Source organism: Protopterus annectens, chromosome 4.part1 (genome assembly GCF_019279795.1).
Source record: "Protopterus annectens isolate FY-2018-M chromosome 4.part1, PAN1.0, whole genome shotgun sequence".
In the NCBI taxonomy this organism is placed as follows: domain Eukaryota; kingdom Metazoa; phylum Chordata; order Ceratodontiformes; family Protopteridae; genus Protopterus; species Protopterus annectens.
This window is the reverse complement of record NC_056734.1, coordinates 415,662,798-415,685,933: the sequence shown is the minus strand read 5'-3', so window position 1 is coordinate 415,685,933 and position 23,136 is coordinate 415,662,798. Positions and strand designations below refer to the sequence as shown.

General features: G+C 40.4%; 1 protein-coding gene across 1 annotated transcript in view; it reads right to left on the bottom strand.

The window, feature by feature from the left end:
* UGGT1 (UDP-glucose glycoprotein glucosyltransferase 1) overlaps positions 1 to 23,136 on the bottom strand; it is a gene marked incomplete in the record, with an annotated part of 2,149,769 nt that overhangs the window by 654,796 nt on the left and 1,471,837 nt on the right. The window contains 2 exon segments of the mRNA XM_044070228.1: positions 869 to 957; positions 7,257 to 7,341. Of these exon segments, the coding sequence (XP_043926163.1) occupies positions 869 to 957; positions 7,257 to 7,341 (174 nt within the window).

Sequence of the window (23,136 nt, the reverse complement as noted above, 5' to 3'; positions counted from 1 at the left end):
CACTAAATGATCTGGGGACTTCTCTGAAAATGAGGAACACCGACATGCCAATCAATGTACCAATACTCCACTTTTTCAGTTATTCTGGTTACAGGCTACCCTAAGTATACCTCATGTGATGCTTAATTCATACCAAGTACACAAAAGCAGAACTTTAAAGGGAAAAATAAAACAATTTTTGCACTGTATGAAACTCTCAACCCTGTAGATGTCTGAAAATGAGGCATCTCTCCCCTATTACAGCTGCTTTTACCACATCACGACATCAGCAAGTTCCTAAAAAGTACATGGAAACCAATGCATACCTAGTAAAAGTTTTTTTCCCTTGACAGTTCCATCTGATGGTAAGACAAAATGCTCAACAATGAACTGCAGTAATGATCTAGAATCCAAGCAAGATTATGAGTTACGTAACCTTACCTTAATGCAAATGTTCGGTTCTACAAAAAGAAACCTGCATAATCCATCATTTCAAGTACAGATCACAATATCAGATTTATATACATGTTTAGAGCAATAAGTTGCTAACAAGCTTCACTGTGTACTCCCAAGTCGTATTTCCTTACTCTTCACACAACTGTGTAGTGAGCCACTTTAAGCAACTTGTATAGCTGCACATGTAAAAATGCACTTGTGCCAAAAGGGCTTGTACAGCTGACAACCGAAAAAAACTGGCAATGTACTATCAAAAATCACAAAGCTAGTAGATTTACAACACAAGATCCTAGCCAATAACTCCACAATTAAAGGCCCCCCCTTGGAATATGGAACTGACTGATATAAAACCAAAATTTGATACACTGTCATACTTTTCTTCACAGAGGATCCATGATGCAAAAAATCAAGTCCCTAACTACTGCTGGCTTACCGTCTAATGGATTCCCAGAAACCAGAGTCAGGTTCACCATTTTCATCACTGAGGAGCTCTTCATTTAATTTGCCAGGCTTTTTCTGAACCTTCAGATATACCATAAAAAAGAAGTTATTTTACAGAAATCACAAATAAGTAACAAAAACATTGACATCCTATAAACTGTACTACTTTTCTTCAGCTAAATGTGTTTTACAAGAAAATGCCTCTAACCCTAAATCATTGAGATCAATTGTGTACTTAACATATCTAAATATGACGCTATGCTCATCTAACTTGTGTTTTATATTCACTATCCTTCAGAATCAGTGAAGAGCTCCTCCTTAACGAAGGAAAGTACAGTTGTATAAGCAATTTACCACAACATAAGATGCTTAAGTTAGGTCAATTTTGCTGTTATCGCTGCAGGCTGAGATTAGACATCCAGTTTGATTTTCAACTGCCAGCCACCTATCCCCATGCTTGGGCTGATGCCACCTTACATAGACATCGTCAAGTACTTGGTACATAAGTGACATCCACCCACACTGTCTTTAGTTGTTTGCAGTCAATGTAGTCTGCATTTCAGTCTTTAGTTCCTGAAAGTCCAAGGGCAGTTGACTGAGACTTTGTGAATTCTAGTCTTCTTTGGTGACCTGTAGAAGAAGAGGACAGGGACATGGGAAATACAACTAACAGTGAACAGAGGAGGAATGGAGTACCTGCCTTGGCTCCAACTACCTAATGCCAGAAAAGGAAAGGATGGTGGAAAGTAGGACTGTAACAGTGATCACACACAAATATCTACTATCATAGTAAGTTGTCTCCACAGTTGCACAACGTTCTTTGTGTGAATACTGCTGCAGCTGTCATTGTAAGAAAGATTCCCAGAGCTGATCACCCCACCCCCAAGGAATAGGGAGATGGCTTATTTTAGAGAAAACAAGGAAGAGATCTTGCCATTGGGGACAGGAGGGGCTCTAACCCTGGATGCCACATCCAGGACATGCTTTCTGCTGGTATGCACAAAGAAGCATTTGGCAGCGTCTTAGATATCCTGGATAATAACAGTCTCAGAAAACCAGTAATGGTTGCTGTTCCCTAGCACAGTGGGATCCGATCCTTTCATAAGGCTTTGGATTTGTTTTGTACCAAAATAAATGCACTGTGCTATCCATTCTGCGATAGCTTGACTGATGCAGCTAGTCCTAGTCTACACTTGGCAAGAAAGAGAAAAACAGTAGCACTGATTTCCTGATGGCCTTGGTACTGAATAGATGATACCTGAATTGTCTGCGAACATCTGAGTGCAAAATTCTCTTCCTTCTGTTCTGACCCACAGAGAAAAATGACAGGTAGTTAGGATATCTTGAGAAAGGGTTGGTGTACACAGTCACCCACTTTTGTGAAATATGAGATAAAGACTCTTAGCAACTAAGGCTTTAAGTTTCAGTACCCTTCTGGCAGAGGAGACTGTAATGAAGAATGTTTTCCCTGCCAAGGACTTCAGGGTTACAGATGATATCACAGTTCAAAGGGCTGTGAGATTAGTTTTTCTAAAACCTCAGGTCCCAGGCTGGGGCCAAACACTCCATAAGATGTCTGGGTTGAAGGATGCTTTTTAGAAACTGTCTAACTGGGAGCCTGGATGCCAGCAAAAGATTTACTGACAGACATGCCGATATAGCAGACAAATGCATCTTCACTGAAGTATAACCTAGGCTTGTATCAAACAGCTTGGTGAGATATTGAGGCCACAACCAATTTAAGGTGCTGCTTCCTTTTTTGGCATTAGGGGAAAATTTGTTCTATTTTGATATGTATGACTTTCTTGCACTTATTTTCCTAGCCTCCTCCATAATTTCAGCATATCCTTAAAGTAAAGAAACATATATGGTAATGCCATATCCTCCAAGCTGCAAGGTTCAATGTAGTCATACTGGGATGCACAGTGTCAAGAAGGTTCAGGTTCACATGTTGAGAAATGCAGTAAAGGTTTCTTCTGGCCATCTGAAAGAGATGGGAGTCAGTTCTGCCTTAGTCAGGTCAGAAAGATGCTATGACAACCTTTTCTGCCACTACTCCTTGATCTTCTGTATTATCCTACAAACATAGTTATTGGATGGAAGGCATAAAGAAAAATATTCACTCAGTTCAGGGAAAAGGCATTTTTATTCAAAGGTAGTTTGTAAGGTGCTCTGGGGCAGACTTTTTTTCAGATGTTTGTTGGTTGGAGAACCAAAAAGCTCCACCGCTGGGACATCCTGTCCAACTCATATCTATGAACATTGTCCTGTGCAGAATTCATTCAGTGCAGAGATCCTGCATAACTGATCTGCTATTACTTTCTCCTGAGCTGGGAGCTTTTACAAACATGTCTGACTACAAGGCCTGGTCCCAAGCCTCCTTGACTAGCTTACAAAGGTAATAAGAATGTGTGCCTCCTGGTTATGTACCATATCACTGCTGTTTTGTCTATAATGATGTTCACAGTCCTGGGCATTCAGACTGCCTTAAATGCTTTCAAGGTATGGATGATTGCCATAATTTCCTTGATGTTTATGTGCTGTCTTTGTTCCCTAGGACTCCAGATTCCCTACACTTTGCGGTCCAAGTTGTGGGGTTTGTAAACTACATCAGATGAATAAATGGTCAGGATTTGAATGTGTACTGGTTGCCTGAACAGTACAGTCTCATTTCTTTTCAGCTGCTGCACTCACCACATTGGTTTTCTCCTGACACATGGTAACACCAAGATGTTAACTTCCTGTGACTGGCATAGCTAGTCCCATGTTTCTGGGGAATCATTACATTTTCTCAAGTAATTTGGCCAAGGGAACCATAAAAATGGTAGATGCCATGTGGCCTAGGATGGCTAAAAAATATGTGGCCATTAATCTGGGTTTCCCCTGCCATGAAGTAAAAAAGGGGAGTCCGTGGCTCCACCTTCTCCTGTAGAAGGTAGATTTGGTGATCATGTCATAAGGCATCCACAGGAAGACTGTCTTTGACTTGCTTGCAAGCTGAATTTCTCTTTGTTGAGGGTGAAACCCAGACTGATAAGGCAGTGCAAAGCACAATCCATAGCCTTTTGCATCTCCTCATGGGACTGGGGCTGAATCAGACCAGGAGGTCATCCAAGTGTGGATAGAAATGGATGTCTCTGGTCCTGCACTAAACTAGCTACTACAGCCATACAGTTTGTGCAAACTTTGGGAGCAGCAAATAAATCAAAGGGCAAGAGAGTAAACTGGCAGCAGTGCCCACTTCTCCATCACAAACCTAAGATACTGCCTGTGACATCTGTAAATTGGAATGTGAAGGCAGGAAACGTTTGAGGTCCAGAACGAGAAGCACTGGAATGCTTGAAAGAGGAATCACAGCCTGTAGCGTCAACATCTGGCACTTTGGCACTTGTAGGATTTTGTTTAGCGAGTGGGTCTTCAGGAACTGTCCTTTCTTCAAATGAGGAACAGCATTATGTAAAATACTTTTATTCTCCTGACCGTGGGCCACGTCTTTTATTGTACCTACCGCCAGTGTTTATGTTATGATGGGATTTACTAATTCTTGCTAGTCCACTAAACAAACTGACATTTTTGGAGGACCACCATAAATGACAGCTTGTCACCTCTGGTAACAATTTAGAGTTCATTTGCCTGAGGTTATGCTTAAGTATGGCTAGTAATAGGAGGCCAACAGACCCTCTAACATGAAAACTAACCAGGGATTCCTGGGGGAATAAAGGCCAAGTTTGGGTTTTTGTGGATTGGGGAAGGAGAAGACTGGTGCAGTAATAGATGCTCCCTAAGGGCCTCCTTGTCTCACTCTGTTTTAATACTTTCATATTTTCTTTTGTGCAGTTTTTCTGCCTATGAACTATTTCCCTTTATCTTGTCTCCATTAATAGGGTAGTTGTTTGGAAGGATAATTCCTAATACCTTTTGGAATGGGAGGGTGGGACATATGTTTCACCAACTACATGGTCTTCATTCTATCCTCCAAGTTTGTGCATGCATTATATGCCTGGGGTCTGAAGAGCAAATCCTTATGCGAAGGTGCATTTAGGAGCAGCACCTTCTCATCCTCGGATAGGACAGAGTCCTCAGCCAACTCCTGCTGTTGCAGCACTGGATGCTGCATCCACAGCATCACAATCACATTTGAGAGCATGCTTCCATAACTGTAAAGAAGTCTGTATTTGAGAAGGAATGGAAGCTTCTTAGTTCTCAGTGTGACCTCACCCATTATGGTGCAAAAGTTACTTGAAGACACATTCTAAGTATTTCAAAATATGGTGCTAGCAGTTAAGCGTCCTGAAAGCCAGAGTTGCTGAGGCACATAACCTTTTTACCAGCTTTATCCAGTAACCTATTTTATGACATGCTCAGGAGCCAATCTGGCTCCATTTCCATTCCTCAGACACCATATTCAAACATCTAAGGGTATGCTACTTTGTAAAACTGGTCAGGCCTCTTGAGAGTGCAAGACAGAGCCCGTCTCCAGGGAAGGTAGCATCAAAGACATCCAGAGAGAGTTTATTGTACTGAAGAGACTGCCATGAATTTTGAGGAAGCCTAGTCACCGATGATCTAGAGCCGTTTTTCTGGGAGGCTGAGACCTCGTACATTTGCCACTGGAAATGTTCCCTCTTCAAGGAGAAGGTATCCCCGTATGGCAGGTTCACTGAGGAGAAGTCAGAGGCCAGGGTGTCACTGTTGTGTGTGCCACAGGACAAGAGGGAGCTCATTTTGGAATTATAGTTCAGAAACTTCTCTGAGGAAGAGAGGAAGGCCCAAGATAAGGTTTATGGATGTGGTGAGAGAGGACATGCAGGTGATTGGTCTGACAGAACAAGATGCAGAGGACAGGAAGAAATGGAAACAGTTGATCTGCTGTGGTGACCCCTAATGAGAGAAGCCAAAAGAAGAAGTTAAGATCCTTCTCCTCCTCCTCCTCAGAGCAACAGCAGTCAGGGTCCCTCATAATACAGGCTTTCCTTTTTCACTTGGTCTGGGTTTCCAACACACAGGGGTGGCTAGATTCAGACTGCAAGCTTTTAATACTGGAAAGAAGACCTGAGCTAGCCTAGCACAATCATGTAAGGGAAAAAGGGTGTGGGGTGAAGACTGAAGACTCACCACAGGACAGAAGCTTACTTTTGTCAGAGGCCTAGAACTATGATACTTGAGTCTTGGAAGGGCAGGCAGCTGCTGGGGATTTCTGAGCTGTAGAGGGGATGCTCATGGGGTCTAATTTCTTGCAAGCACAGATGTCCTCCTTTGTAATAATCAAGATCACACTGTCTCAACAGGAGCTGATGCATGTCTGGCAATCAAATTCCTGCTGCCTAGTTACAAAATCAGTCTGGTGGGATGTGGTGAAAGAAACTGATGTGATGATTTCCAAGAGTCATCTGCTGATGCAAACATCATGGCTAAGGTATGTTTGATGGCCTCTGTAAAACTGATATTCTCTGACCTAGGGTCTCCTCCTAACTGATCAGACTCCAGGATTTTTCTGGACTTCTTTGGGCATTGTTTCTCTATCATTTCCTTTTTGGAAGAGACATACACATCGCCACTTTGCTGCGACTCTGCAGATGTGGGGCTTTACCTAAAATGGCCATGAGTTTATTTTCAGTCTGGTAAGGCTTGAAGGCCCTTGAACCTTTCTACCAGTTGTGGGTCTAAAACCCTTGAAAATGTGACACTCACTAATATTATGCTCTAGACCTAAGCAGCAAATGCACACAATTACTGTGAAAGTCTTCATGTGATAAGGCACTTGCAAGCATATTCATTAATTTTCACAAAAGCAGACTGTCTTACACCTCCATGTTACACGTTCACTATCCCAGCATTGAATAATCAGCATAAGTTCCAGTAAAACATAATGGAAACTACAGGCAAGATTAGAAGAAAAGATCCATAATGGGATACATATGTCCTGATTTCAGTCACAGGCCTGGATCGACAAACATAATACATTTCCTGCTAACATTCACAAATGTATGAAAAACATGAAAAGATGGCATGGGCAGATGTCACCTATATGCCACATATGTAAAGACATCTTTGGTAAGGTAATGTTAGACTGGCATTGGGGTAAGGATATGTCTTTGAAAGTCAGGCCAGATGTTGAGTCTCATCCTGTACCCCACACAAACAGTATCACTACTTTCATTTCTTTGAGGCCTCACTGCTGAGGGCCACATATTGAAGGGAATGTTGCACACAAAAATGTACTGTTTTAACACTTTTTCATATTGCAGCTGAATATGGAAAATGCCCTTAGAAAGTTACTGCCAAGTCATTTTTCATAATCCAAGCTTATGTTTTTACTGCCTTCTGCCCTCTAAATTTTGCTGCAATAAAATGGCATACCCATGGGATGCACGTCTTACCTTCACTTTAATAATTTTAGTTTTAAAGCTGTTGAGGACCACTATTACTTCGTCAGAGTCAGGAGGAGAATCTGTACCATCGTGGCTGGTGTAAGGAAAAGAAAAACAAACATCTTCAAATTTGTTTTAAGAAAATTAAATTAATGATCAAAACAGTTACTCAGAGTCATGCAATGTTACCATTAAAATGCAAATAATACTGTTAAGACAAATGTATTGCTGTGGTCCTGCAAATAATACCACTGAAGAGCAAACCTTGTTTTTCATAGCTTGAAATGTTAATACATGGAACATGTTGATTATACTTGCAAATCAGCAAAAAGATAACCCTGCACTTTTATGACAAAGTGCGCAGCCTTGTTATGCACTTTTCAAAGTCATTATAACATTGTGCAGGGTCTATATTAGAACATCGAAGTTTCACAACTTCGAATGTTCTAATATCGACCCCTATTCAGTAAACACTGAAAATAGCAAAGCTGCGGAACACCAACTTTCTTCCTAGGGAAGGAATTCGGTTGGCCGTTCCTGTGGCTTCACTATGTTCAGCACTGTGGAGGAAAGTTACTGGTCGGGATCAGGTACATGTGCAATTGTGTGGACGTGAGGGTTAGGGTGGGGTAGGTGAGTTAGGGTTAGGGCGCGGGTGAGGTGAGTGTGCCACAGTGACGGACCTTAGGGTTAGGGTTTGGGTTAAAGTAAGTGGATAGCTAGTGGTGTGTGTACAGTTTAGTGTAGGGTTAGATGTAGGATTTTAGGTGTGTGTGTGGATTGCTGTTTGTTTGGTGAGTTTGTGTTGCATGTGTGTTGGAACAGCAAATATTTTCCCTGGGAAAAAAATTTGCTGTTCTGCATGTTCAATTTTGTAAGCGTTTGCCGAATAGGGGTCGATATTAGAACATTCGACGTTTTATAAAGTCAATGTTCTAATATAGACCCCCCCCCTTGTGCTACCACACATACATTACCCACCACAAAACAGCATCAGAGAAACCAGATGGGTTTTACATTTCACACAGCCCCCCCTTCCTGATTGAAGAGCACATTTTCTGAATATTCTGTGGTGGATAACAATATTTATGCAAGCTCTGCAAGGCAAACATTCAAAATATTTACTTATTCACTTACTGACATTTGATTACTGGGAAAATCTGGCTGGGTAGAAGCCCGTTTTTAGCAGAGGCCCAGAGAGAAAAGCTCAAAATTATTACAAAACATTTTAAGAACAATAATTTTACAATCTACAAAAATAAAACAAAAACATTTGCAGTTTAAATAATTACAACAAATTACAGACAGTTTGTAGAGAAATTAAAGGTAAGTTAGTCTAATACAAACAGGAATCGCAAAATAAAGTGAGGGGAAAAACAGGCTTATGGTTTGTTTATTTTTGAGAAAAAGTCAGGGAAGAGAAGTTGACAGAAGTAATTAAGTGAAGAAGGGAGAATAAGGAGGCATAAGGAATGAAAGGGTACGTGTTCACATTTAGGAATATAATTTATCCTGGTTTTGGGCAAGAACAGAGACAGATTTAACTAGAAAGTCTTTCAGAGTGGTTTTGAAAGATGGGAGGGAGGTTACTGACCTGATGGATACAGGTAAGGAGTTCCAGGCCTTAGCGACCTTGTAAAAGTACAGACAAAGCCCAGAAGATTTTCTAGGGTTACAGACATATAGAGGAGTTTTTGGTCAATGGATCATAAAGACTGACTGGGAACAGAGTTGTGTAGAATGTTTTTAGTGCTGGACAGTCCAATGGATGCTGGATAATTTTATAGGTGGTAAGAAGCTGTGTATATACTAGGTGATAAGGCAGTACTAACCAATTTTGGCTTTTTAGTGCTATATAGTGGTAGGTTCTGAAAAAGGGTACTTGCTGCAAATTTAACAACTTTGTTAAAGCATTGTTCAAGTTTTAATTTTTGTGAAGCCTAAAGGTTAGTAAGGATGTGAGTGCCATAAAGAAGTGTAGGGAGGAGATAAGTAGTGGAAAGAGTATTTTAGTTGCGCTGGTGAGAAAGTTTTTGGCTCTGTAAAGCATCTCTAGTTTTTGATGAGTTTTTCTTATGCAATTTTGTATATGCTGGTTGAATGCAAGAATATCATCCCACTATTACCCCTAATAATTTACTATGAGAAGTGACTTCAGTTGTTGTATTATTAAGTGAGAACTTTAAATTTTGTTTTTTCATGAGACAGGGATTTGGGGAAAATAGTAGTAGTTTGGCCTTTTTTTTAGTTGAGCATGAGTTGAGTTAAAAAGCCAGGTTTCAGTGGCTGTTAAAGCTTCCTGAGAAGTTTTATGGAGGTGTACCGTGTTGTCAGATGTGCAAGTGAGTAGAATAATCTGCATATTGTATTAGGATGGCCTGTTGTATGGATGTATAGAGGGTGGTGGCAAAAATGTTAAAGAGGAGGGGACTAAGGATAGAGCCTTGTGGTATACCATTGGTGACTGGGAAGTAAGGAGAGAGCATGCAGTGCCATTTTACTGACTGATACCTATTGGATGGGTAGCTTTTGAAGCGCAGAAGGGTAGGCTGAGACACAGACTTAGTGAGGATATTTGAGAAAGAAGTTTGCTGTGACATACCGTATTGAAGACTTTAGACGTGCTTCTTCCTTATTTCTAGACTAGTTTACAGTTATCTCTAGCTTTATTGACAGTATCTATATAGGCTAGAAGGGTAATGCTAGCACTATGGGAAGGAGCTTTATTGACAATATCTATATAGGTTAGAAGGGCAATGCTAGTTATGGAAAGGAGCTTTACTGCCAGTATCTATATAGGTTAGAAGGGCAATGCTAGCACTATGGGAAGGACATAATCCATGCTGTGTAGGGGATAGGAGTTCTTGCAGGAGATAGTCTAGCAATTGTTTTTGAATATCTTTTTCAAGCATTTTTGTGAGGGGAGATAAGATTGTTACAAGTCTAAAGTTCTTGTCTGTTGAATTTCCTACTCTGTGAAGAGGGATGTGTGACTTTTTCCAGAGAGAGCGAGAGAACGTATAATTCCTGGACTGACCTATTTATAAGGATTGAGACAGGATAGGCAATGCTATTGGCTGCTATTTTTAGGTACTTGCTTGGAAGAGCATCAGCTGAAGAAGAGCACAGTTTAAGTTTAAGAGAAATTTTACATAGGATATGGTCACAGGTATGAAGGTGAAAGTGGATGTGGTTGATATGTGGCTGTTGGGGAGGGTTGGGATTAGATGTTGAGGAATCCTGGGTTAGATATGCTATACAATCTATAAAATAAGAGTTGGACTGTACTGCAGTTTCCAGTGGTAAGTTACTGGGAGAGGGCTTTGGGTTGAATTTTTGGCCAGGATGCAAGATTTCTTTAATGCATGTCTAAAAATGTTTAGGGTTGCATTCACTATTATTATGACAGTTAATATAGTATATGTTTTTGTCTTCATTTATTTGCTTTTTATTACAATTGCAAAGCATTCTGAAGTTTTCAAGATACTGAGGTGTTTTACATTTCTGCTGTTCTTTCTGTGCTTTTTCTCTATGTTGCATTAGCATTCTACTCTTTTTGGATTGCTAAATTGCATTATTTGATTTTAGTCTTACTTCTAGGAGGTACAAGGATATTTAGAAAAAGTTGTAATGAATTCATTTACAACATCATTTAAAGGAGGGGGGGGTTTAAGACGTTTCAGTGAATAGATGACAGTGTAGTAATGAACATTTCTGGGTTAAACTTGGAAAGATTGCGTGTTGTTTCATAAATATGCTGTTTAACTGGATGTGTGAGATGTCTGGTTGCATAGATTGTTAGATGATCACAGAGAGTCTGACATTGTACCTGTGGTTGAGTATTTGCTAGGGTCTGACAATAGGATCCAATATAACAGGGATTTTGATGACTTGCTGTAATGTGTGGGGCTATTAATTGTGTGAAATCATATAAGTTCATGCTAGATGTAGGGGAGATGGGAGTTTATGTCCAACCAATTGACACTCACATCACCTATTTCCTTGTGGAGGTTTTATGGATAACTTCCAGTACTGTTACAACGAGGGATGTAAAGGACAGTAAAGCACATTTTTTGAATTGTTTATTTTAAGGAAAGTATAAAGAAGCTCTACTGAGCTGAATTTTGGTATTGGTTTGCTATAAGGGGAAATGTGGTAAGTGTTGGGACATATTAAAGCAATACACCAAATTTCTACTTTATACAATCATTATGGATGACATTATAGCCAGAAAGTATAACTTCAGAGTCATTTATGCTGGGTTTAAGCCACGTTTCAATTACAGTGAGAACATCAGGCTTATAGGATCAGAGGAGGTTACTAGGCTACTGGCCCTGGGTTCCTTACAAGCCTCCCAAAAAGAAACCACAGCAGCACCTGTCACCTCTGTCAATGAGGGACACAGGTGGAACCCCTAGGACAGATTTGTGGTCTCCCATCCACTCATCAAGGTTGTGCTTGAAGAGGGTCAGCGAGGTACTCTGTTTGACGTGTATGGGAAGTCTATTCCAGAGACAGGGCAGACTATGGGAGACAAATATCTCTCCAGCAAGTTTTACTGATGTCGCATATCAGATTCAGGCCTTCTGAGTGGTAATGCACGAGGAGTTAGACTTACTGATATAGAGAATCTCTAGCAGGACAGGGTCCGAGGTTGCCTTTTAGGCGAGAGACAGATCACCTCTGAGCAATCTGTATGAAACAGAGTAGAATTATAGTGATTTGAGCCTGTCCACAGAGGATAGGTGTTGGAGGCCATGGATTTTATTTGTGAGGTATTTATGTGGCCTTTCCAGTTATGTTGGATAATCCAGGCATGTAATTCAGCAGTTGTATTTCTTATGCTTCTAACATTTATTGCAGCAAAACTTAGATCACCAGGGTTGGGGACTGGCTGTTGTTGGGTTGGAGAAGTGTGCGGACAGAATTATCTTTGTGTTCGTTGTGATAGATGGGGCTAGGAATACGGTGTATATCTCCTCCTAGAAGGATTTTTTGGACAGGATTCTTGCACTTAATTTTGTTTTGGTTTGAGTTGAAGTGCAGTTAATCAGTCTATATTTGGAATAAAGGTGAGGGACAATATTAAATAGGTTTGGCGCAATGTGTGGAGAGTGTAAAGAGTAAGTCTAGATAGGTGGGTTGGGACCGAGCTGGAGAAAAGAGAGATATTATTGAGTCATGGTAGAATGAAAGATGAGATGGTATAAGAAGAATACAGGATAAGCTGAAGAGTAGCATAAGCGAGTACTAGAATCTTTATTTTACAGATTTCAGGCAGTGGAGAAGTAGCAATTGAGAAGGAAGCTAGAAGCTGCAAGGCAGTAGGAGATTCAGTGATGGTGGATTCTGAAAACTGGTAGAGGTTAGGTAAGGACTAAGGAGAAAAGTATTTTCTATAAAAGAGAGTTAGGTTGTCCTGGTACCTTCTCTGGAATATAAGGAATAGAGGGGTATGAAAGGCTAGAGTATAATGATATCATTAAAATAAGAAGAAATGAGGGTTTATTTAGGAAAAGTAAAACATACAATGTGGAATAGATAGGTACTATTAGGGAGGGTTGTGACTATGAATGGATATAGTGCAAAGAGGTACGGGACACAGAAAAATAGTTGGGAATGGGGTTAAACATTAAAAGGAAATAGGAAAGTAGGAAACAAGAAACAGAAGTGTATGTATGGAAGTAGTAAGGTCACTTGGGGAAGGTTTTGGAATATAAGTGAAATATCTATGTAGGAAGTATAATGTTAGAGTAAGACGAATGGGTGGGAATTGAGGATACGGTAATGGTCTCCCTACCCTCAGGTTAAATTATAACTGACAGCAATCAGTTTAGAGCCAGTACAAGCCAATTAAAGAGATGCAAAGTAAAACAGGTTTTCTGTAATTTCCTGAGGCTAAATAACTGGCATATGCAGTATAGTCTACTGGGCAAGAAAAAGGAGACAGTGGCCAACTTAGTAAGAGGTCCTTAGCATGCAAAGACTATTTCACTGTGAATTTCACTCACACAACAGACATGTACTTGACCGAATAAAGTTAATACACAGGAAAGTTCTACATGTTAAATGTGCTTAAAGTATACAATGCCAAAATTCTCAGTAAATTTGTAGGAGTAGGGCCTTATGGCAGAGCTCCTGCAGTACTGAGGTCAGATGTAGTGACCGCAGGCTTTGCTCTAAGAAGGAAGATAGTGATAGTTTTGACTTTATGGCATACATTTTTTTGCAGCTAGTTTTTGTCTGTGTGTTGGAGCTGACCCTCAGAGAACTCTGGAGCCTTTTTTCGATTGCCAGGTCTACTTCCCCCTCCTGGCCCCTTCCAGACCAGCACTAATAAGGTTTTGTGCTAGAGAGATCAGATCAGGGATTCCCAGATATGTATCACTTTGCTGCTGGAGGGGTTTTTCCTACTAATGTTCCCATCCCACAAATGTGCTTATTAATACCCTGTAGATGGGGCTTTTAATAAACAAAGAATGCCAATTATTTCTTCACTTTGGCAAACAGCTAACATTGGTAAGTTGTTCTTTACATCCTCTGAAAGCACTTTGCAGTTGCTTCCCCAGACTCCATGTATATGTATAGGGCACACAATGCAATTACAGTTAATTCATGAACTCTAACTTCATTGTGTGCCCTATACATATAACTTCCCTACCTCCAGATGAGCAAGCTTGCCCTTCCTGTCAGCACTTCAGCCTCCTGAGCTGCTAATTAAGCCCAGGCCTCCTAGACCATTGTCAGGACTTTCTCCCTTTATGTCACTGCACTGGCTTTTCTAGCACACTTTGGGGCAAGCCAAATTCAAACCTCCTAATTTAGCTCTGTTTCCAGATTCATCTCTCATACTTTCCTTAATCTCTCTGAGAAAGGTCTGACATGGTTTACTTAGTACTCTCCTTGCATTGCCTGCATCTGCTCTTGGCTCAGCAAGGATATTGGATAATCCTGAGGGGTCAATACCATCTTTCTTCTGTTTATTGTGTCCTGCATGTCTGCTAGGGACCTCATATGCACTAATATTTCCCTTCCACTAAAGTGAATACGTCATCTGCCTTTTTGACTGCTTGTACCTTTAGGACCATTTCTAGTGTCTTCTATCTTTTTTATTCGTCTCATCGCCGTCTACTGCTTTAACTAAGTCTATGGCCATTGGCAAATTCTCAAAGTTAATGGACTTAAGTACCAACTGCCTAAAGATACGTTTTCTATGTGCCCCTAGCTTTCTTTGTGCTTTTGCCAACTGTTCATTTTCTTCTTCACATAACTGCTGTCTTCTAAATTGCAGTTGCTTTTTAAAAAATTATACAGATAATTTGCACAAACAGGCCTTGCCATGCTGAATCACTAGCCTGTACTATTAACCTAAGCCTGCTTTTAAAATCATTCCAGCATTCTGATTTTTTGGAGCCTTGGTCATTCAGTATTTTACCTTGGTTATCAGGTTGTCCTCAACATCCATGTCTAAAATACCCTGCTTTTAACTACTGGGTGGGAAAATTGTTAGGTCTAGGCCTTCGGTTTTGGACAAGGCAGACGTTTGCAACAACAAAACTGAATGATCTACACTGTCCCTTAGAAGTGCTTCAAAACTAATAGTTTGTCGATCCCTATGCTGAATTTGTGCCTAGCAGGAAAAAAGGGTTCACGCTGTATCAACCTGCAGTATGTCTGCTATGTCCACAAATCCAAATGCTTTCATGCAAATCATTAAAAATGTCCTTGTGCTGTTTGGTGTAATGCACCTAGGACTTGAACTCTCATCCTTTAACATACTTGTTAATCCTCTGCCATACAGACTATACCTTGTGGAAAGATGACACTCTCTTAGCAGTTTTCTGTGGTCACTTTTCCTAGTGAGATCTAACCATTTACAAATATAATATTCTCTTATTGCCATAAATCTTGCTTCCATATCTTTTAGCTCCTCTTCTATCACAACAGGTACACAACATCTGATAATACGTTTGTTCTCTTTTTCTACCCATCTCAGATGCTGTGAAATACACATCTCTGAACACTACGTCAGGAAAAAAAACTAACTTACTCCTCTCCCAAGTGTCGCTCTTGCATCATCACTGCTTGTGGTTTAATCTTTTATAACAGGTGTGTATCTTGGAACTTTAAGATCTGACAAAACATTAACATGTTTCCTGTTTCTTTCTACCTCTTGCTCTCTTTTTCATACTCCCAGTTTATGGTTTGTTGTAAAACAATCAGCAGGGTTATAGTTTTAGATGTAACTTGCCAAAGAAAGACTTTTTTGACACAGACTATCCCCTAAATCCCATATTTGGTGTTTATTTAACTTGGCAGTGCAATGACAACAAAACTATACATTTTAAACATCTTATACCACTTCTACAATAACAACTCAGGATTTTAAAAGGTTGCCAGCTTCACACACTTATTTTCTTTCAGTATGTGAGACTGGAATGCTGTTGTGCCTTCTCAGACTTCACACCATCATCAGTACTGTTTTGTCATCCCCAAACTGTGAAGAAGAAGAAGAAAAAAAAAACTAGCTTAAGAGAAGGAAAAAAGTCACACACATTCACTATTTGTTTTTGATTCACCTGGCTAAGATGGTCATCTAAATCTGTTGCCATGCTGTTTCATTTACACATTCCATACAAGTCGTTGCTATTTTATGTTATACTACTCTGCCTTAGCTATATCAACATTATTGCTTACTCATTTTGTCAGTATTACATACTTATTTCCAAAAAATACCAGTTCTTCTAAAGTCCTTCTGGTGTCTTTCAATTCCCAGATGTATATTTTCCCCCAAATAATGAGGTAGAAAATAAGATTCAGTTCCTACCAGTCACCTGCTCAGATATTTGAGTAGTGTTCCCTTTACATCACTGAAAGGCTGCACTTGTTTAACTGGATAAGCAGGAATCTCCTTAACGTGGTGCCGATGTACTGGAAATATCCTACTTCTAACTTAACAGACAGAACTACTTTTGCAGTGACCCCCCACCCCTTTCTCTAAGGTTTCAAGTCAGGACTCTAACAACCCAGGCTCCATGTAATGAAGTTACCAGGGAATCAAACATGCAGCAGATACAACCTCTTTTTTTTCCCTTTTTGGAAAAGGTTAGACCCTTCATGAGCACAGACTCCCCTCAATATACTGTGATTATGTTTGGATTCTTTTTTAAAGAGTTTAGTTAGACCCCCAAAACAGATAAATTCTTGCTTCTGCAAAACACCAGCTTCATTATTCCTTATAGCGTATCTGGCAAATCTACTTACTTGCACTACTTGGCTGCTTTTCTCACTGCCAGGGAAGCTTCTTTCCTTCAAGATGCCATTCTTTTCCTGAACAAAGGGAAAGGTTCAAGAGGCATTTTATCCACTTGAGTAGTGGTATAAATCTCTCAAACATTACTGTCCCCAGACGTGTGAGCTGTGTCTTTGGAAACCTCTCTTTCCCTCACTGCAACACAGCAGGTTAGGTAGGCCATTGTTTCTAATGCAAAGGATGTTCAGGGCTCATTTGGGTACTGAATATTCACTGTAATGTGGTATCATAGCTTGAACCTCTGCTTGTGTTCTTTACAGAGGACGATGGTGGGAATAAAAGCATTTTGATTTTTCCTTGTGGTTGCAGAGTAATCACTACTGGACTCTTGCCTTCTGCCAGAGTTTGAACAGCACATTCACATTTTTTTGAACGTTAATTAATGCGAGAGACAGCTGCTTCTTTGTCTGCATATAGTCTGGTATGAATACCTGGTGTGCCCTCTTTGCATGCACAGCTGTCCTTTGAGAATCTTGGTTCAATACTCCAGAAGCTGTCTCATATACGAGCTACAATTATTACCCTCCAATTTTTAGGGGTATCTGTGAAATTAAGGTTTTCCCTGCAGGACCAGTCCTATAGATCTGATGGTTGCTCCCAAATATGTTTTTGAACAGCCTTTAGTTGTACACTGGATTCCAATAGTTGAGATGTTAACTATACTGCATAAAGTAGAGTATGTGCCCTTCATTTCTATTTTTTTAAGAAATGTATTAAATTTATGTACAACCTTTACATGCAATTAACACATTTGTTTCGATTCATCTCACTATTACACTTTTTCAATTTTTCATATCAACATACAATATTCCTAATTACATGCTATCCTATATAAATTACATTTCACATACCTCCTGTTCCTATATATAAACTCTTTGTAACACAATTTACTCAAAATAGTTCTTCTGATTCTTTGTCCTTACAGTACCTTCTAGAGTGAATCCATATTTCCAATCCCCCAACTTAATCTCCTAAATTCAAATCCCTCCCTCTGAAAATCTATCAGCTATTTACATGTAACCTTCCCTATCACCCCTCCTTTACTGTACCTTTTTATCCTTCTTCAGAGCTAAAAATGAGCTTTATACCCATCCCTCTACTACTTTCCTTGCCTTAAACTCCAGTGCCTTCATCTGCTTAAATCCTCCTCATGTAGACCTCCCCTTCACTTCTCTTCTGGTCAAATATGATCTTCAAACCCTTCACTTATGTGGTAACCTCTTCTCCCTCTTAGTAACATTTAGACCCAATGTCTACTATTCATCCTCTTCCCATTGCCTTAAAAACCTTTCTTCTACTTCTATTTTGAGCTTTCTTCTTCTTTCCACTTTTTTGTTACTGCCTTCTTAGATGTAACCATCAACCTACCAATCTTTCTTCAGACCTACTGGGATACCATCCTCATATCCTAACAGAACATTTAAAAATGGTTTGTTGATTCTAGCTATAGATCTTTTAGCCTGGCTGTTATAATCTATCTAAATACAACAAGCCTCTCACATTAACCATAAATATGAGACAGAGTACCCCTCACTTTCCTACATCTCCAGCAACTCTCCTGCGTCCCTCTAAACATTCTTGCCAACCTAGTTGGTGTATTAAAGTATTTATGCAGCCATTTTCATGCAAATACTCTAAATTCCTCACCTCTGAACACCTCTGAACTTTCTCTGGAAATCTTTTCCTTCTATTCTTCTCTTCCTACCTCCCGCCCTAGCTCTTTCTCCCATCCCTTTTTTTCTGCTCTATGTTGCTCATGCATACCAATAAACAAATCTTTTGACACCCTGAGTAAACCTCTAGTAGTTTTTCCATGTACTCTTTTCTCCTCGCTTTTATAATAATTCTCATTTTTTTCTGAACCTGCCTTACCCAACCCTTTCATTTTTTTTCCATCTTTTAATCCTTGGTACTCCCACAAAAATGTCTCATCCAGTTCATACTCTATTTTTAATCTAGCTCATTCATTGATCCTGTCCACAACTAGCACCTGCGACCAATATTTTACTTCCTTTTTGTTTTCTCCTCCAAGTTGTAGCCTTTTTTTCCTTTACACTCAGTGATTCTCCAATTTTGTATTCTTGTCTTTCCTACACTTTAGGAAAAAGCTCCAGAACATTCTTTGACTAATTTAACATTGGTTTACCTCTAAAAGTTTCCAAAATCATGTCAATAATGTCATCTGTGGAAAGATTCTCCTTTTCCTTGAAAAAAATAATTTACAATCTGCCTAATAGTCTTTAGTCATCCTTCGAACTGTCAAAACTATCCCAGCATGTAAATTTGTAAAAAGATCTGGTACATCCCACTTCTCTTCTTCCTTTTCCCTGTCCACTCTTGCTCTACCTCTGTCCGATATAAATTCCCTACACAATTGTTTTACTTTAATAAACTATCTGGCAAATCCCAAAAAGCCTGTCCAGCGTAAGCAAACTGTGGCATAATAAACATTTTCAAAATTAAAACTCTGCACTAAATCTAATCGTACCCCTTTCCAGTTGGTCAACTGTGCTTTTACTTTAACTATCTTATTATATGTCAGCCTTATTGATTGTTCTATTGTGGAACCTAACCATATACCTAAGTATCCCACCCCATCAAAATGTAACAGTGTCCCCTCCTGGTTCTCTCTTGTTCTGTATTTGAACCCACTGTTAGAATCTTTGTTTTTTTTCTTGATGTACCTTATGGCCCAATACTTTAGCAAATTCCTGCAGTATCTGCCATATCAGATTTTGATCTTCCTTCCAGCTGACCAACATCAAATATAAAAAGCTATGTACTCACCATAATGTTTAGTCTGTATTGTCCATTTTTATTCTTGCTCAACTGATGGGTTTGGATCAGAGACTCAGATCCGACTTGCCTGCTTCTTCCAGAACATATGATTCTAAAACTCTCGAGCTCCTTCCTTTACCCATAATGCCCCATCAACCTAACATACCTCAGATTGAATTTGCCGCCCCTCGATATAAGAGGACAGTATTTGAATAGAAAAAAAGAGGCAGCTGGAGCTCAACTAAGGAACGGAGGTTCCTATAACACACTCAGATTTCTCCAAAAGTAAATAAAAGGAGGGAGAAGGTGGGTGGGGAGCTGGCAGAATGAAAATGGAAAACGCAGATGGAATGTTATGGTGAGTACATAACTTTTTAATCTGATGATGTCATTTTCATTCATTCCTCAATTGATGGGAAAGAGTCCACAAAACACTGAGAAGACCCTAAGGAGGGATATTCTAGAGCACTGTTGAGCCAAATGTTGCTCTGTTCCCACAGACCAGATCCAATCTATAACAAGCAATAAAGGTATGTGGATTAATCCATGTTGCGGCTGTGCAAATACCAACCAAGGATGCGCTAGACCAAAAAGCTGAACAAACTGCCACAGACATAGTGGAATGGACCCTAGGAGGTTTTAGCAGAGATACCCCTAACTTTCCATGGACAAAGGTAATAGTCAGTTAACCATTTGTCCAGTATAACTTCATATACTGGATTGCCTAATCTGGTAGGAGAAAATGAAATAAATAACTGATCAGATTTCCTAAAGTTTTTGGTTCTATGAAGGTACAAACAAAGTTGTCTATGCACATCCAATAGGTGTAACAATTTGCTTGAGCAATTTGGAAAGACAACTGGGAGATTAATGACCTGGTTAATATCAGACTCTAACTTAAGCAAAAGGGACAGATTAGTTCTCAATAACACCCTGTTCTTGGGGAAAAATTAGATAAGGAAGTTTTGAATACACAGCCTGGAGTTCAGAAACTCTTCTGGGCAATGCAATTGCAACTAGAAAATCATCTTCCAGGACAAAAAGTTGAGGTCAGGTTTGGACAAAGGTTCAAAGCGAGATTTAGTTAAGGCCTGAACATTACATTTAAATCCCAAGGTGCAGTAGGGTCATTCAACGGAGGTCTGAGTAGAGAAGCTCCCTTGAGAAAAACCTTACAAAGCTTAGAAGACGCAAAGGTGGTTATTTATGCCCAGGTAAAAATTAGAAATGGTAGCCAATCGACCTTCAATGGTTGGAAAACTAGCACATTCATTGAAAATTGACGCTAAGTCATCAAAGATAGTTGGGATAGGTGCTGAAAAGGGGTCCAAGTTTTGCTGTGGGCCCAGAAGACAAATATTTCCCATTTACTCTTGTACATCTTTCTAGCAGCATCCTTATGGGACAAAAACAAAATGGGATGGGCAGGAAGGAGAGCATGGGCTGTCTAGCCATCAGTGGACTGGAGAAACTATGTGGTCAACTTGAGGCCCGTTATGTCTGTCGGGTGAGACAGGTCTGAAGTTGCATCCAGAATCCAAGGTGGATGTAGAATATGAGGCTACAGGAATGGGAACCAGCTCTGCTGAGGCTACAGGAATGGGAACCAGCTCTGATGAGGCCTAAAAGGCGCAATGAGGATAACTTTGCTCTTCAACTGGACTGCTTTTTGAAGAAACTTTTGGAGGGCTAATCGTGAACTAGAGCATCTCTCGGTGACTCCCCTGGTGGAGTGATCAGGGCAAAAAAACAACTACATTTGTTGAGGGGAGAAGCAAAGAGATCACAGCATGGCAGGCCCCACTGATGGAAAATTCTCTCAGCCACACTGACATTGACAGACCACTTGTAAGACATCAGAACTGACTTGCTTAGTTTGCCCGCAGTCACGTTGGATTTCCCCTGGATGAGTGCTACTATTAGAAAGTAGCTGGAAAAAGATCGCCCATTGCCATACTCTCATTGCTTCTCAACAAAGAGGATAAGATTTGTTTCCCTGATGTTTGTTGATGTACCAGACTACTGACATGTTGTTCATCTGTATCATAATTGTCCCAGAGGCAAGAATGTGTTGAAAAGCCTGCAGTGCTAGAAGGATTGCTCTCATCTCCACAACACTGACATGCTTGTGGGCAGCTTCTGAGGACCACATACACTGAACCATCCTTCCCAAGTAGTGCCCCCCCCACCTAAGTTGGAGGTGTCCATGGTTATCATGGCCTTGGGTAGGTGAAGAACAAAGGGACAGCATTCTTGCAGCTGGTTTGAAAGAATCTACTATAAAAGGTATGTTATGCATGCTTGAGCTATCTTTATTGGCATGGATAAAGGATGACGTAGAATAGACCACTGAGAGTTGAGAGTCCATTGAATAATTCTCATATGGAACCTGGCCAGCAGGGCAAGGGTGATAGCTGCTGCCATGGAACCCAGAGCCTATAGTATTAGTCAGGCTAGAAGGGATGAATTTTGCATCACTTTCTTGACTTGGGATTGTAACGTGTTTATTTGAGCTGGAGGAAGAGAAGCTAACTGACTGACTGTATCCAAATGAGCATCTATGAACTCCAGACTCTGTATTGCTATGAGATGAGATTTGTTGTAATTGACTGATATTCCTAGACAGCAGCACAGCTGGAGTAAGCAGTCCCTTGCTTGTATCAGTTGATGCTTGGTTAAAGCAGTGAAGAGCAAGTCACCCAGATTTAGAAACACTCTGAATCACATCAATCAATGTGAGCTGCTACTACTGCCTTGCATTTGGTGAATACCCTGGAGGCTGTGGTGATACCAAAGGGCAATGCTTTGAACTGTTAATGACTGGCTTTCAGCCAAAAGCATAGGTACCTGCTAGAGATCTGGTTTATTTTGATGTGATAATATGCATCCTGAAAATCTACTGAGTGCATCCACTCATCCTTCTGCAGAAGGGGCAGAATAGACTGAATCAGCCATCTGAAACTTCGTACAGTACATGAACTGGTTTAATTTGCTGAGATCCAGAATTGGTCTCAAGTTCCCTGTCTTTTTTGGCACCAAGAAGAATCTTAAGTTCCTGACCCTTTCTGATCAGGGGAACCTCTTGGATGACTCTTTTGTCTAGCAGCTGACTGGGTGTAACATTGGGGGATTTTCTTCCCAACTGTTGGGGGGGGGGTTGACAAAATGGTATGGTATAACCCCTGGATATAATCCTCTGGAACCATGAATCTTTTGCAATAGTTAGCCAGGCTCTCTTGTGCAGGGATAGACAACTCCTGACTGCTTCCAGAAAGAGACAGATGGGCCTCCTTTCAGGAGCGTTGATAGAACCTACTTGAGAAATAATCTTTAGATCCCTGGTTTTGTGCACCACCTCTGCAGTGAGGGCAGTGTCTTCCATTTGAGTTCCCCCTTCTGCCTCTGGGGGAACTGTCTCCATGTGACTTCTGGAAAGGACCGTGGAACGTTTTAAACCAAATTTTTCTACCATCTCATTGGTTCCTAAAAAAAGGGCTTTTGAGCAGTAGAAAAACATGCACCAAGGGCAGACAGGGCTTCTCCTTCCTGTTCGCACCTGCAGAGTGTGTCTTTAAGCTTGGGGACAAAGAGAGACATTCCATCAAAGGGCACATTGACAAAAGAAGACTCAAAAGGTTTCTGCACAATCACATAAGCACAACTAAACATGTATCCAGATGTTTATGCCTGAATCTGCCACCCATGAGGTACCTTCTGCAGCATGGGAGATCAATTTCATCGACAAATTAGATACAGACTACAGGGTGGACAGCTGCAAGGGAATTGTATTCCCATCCT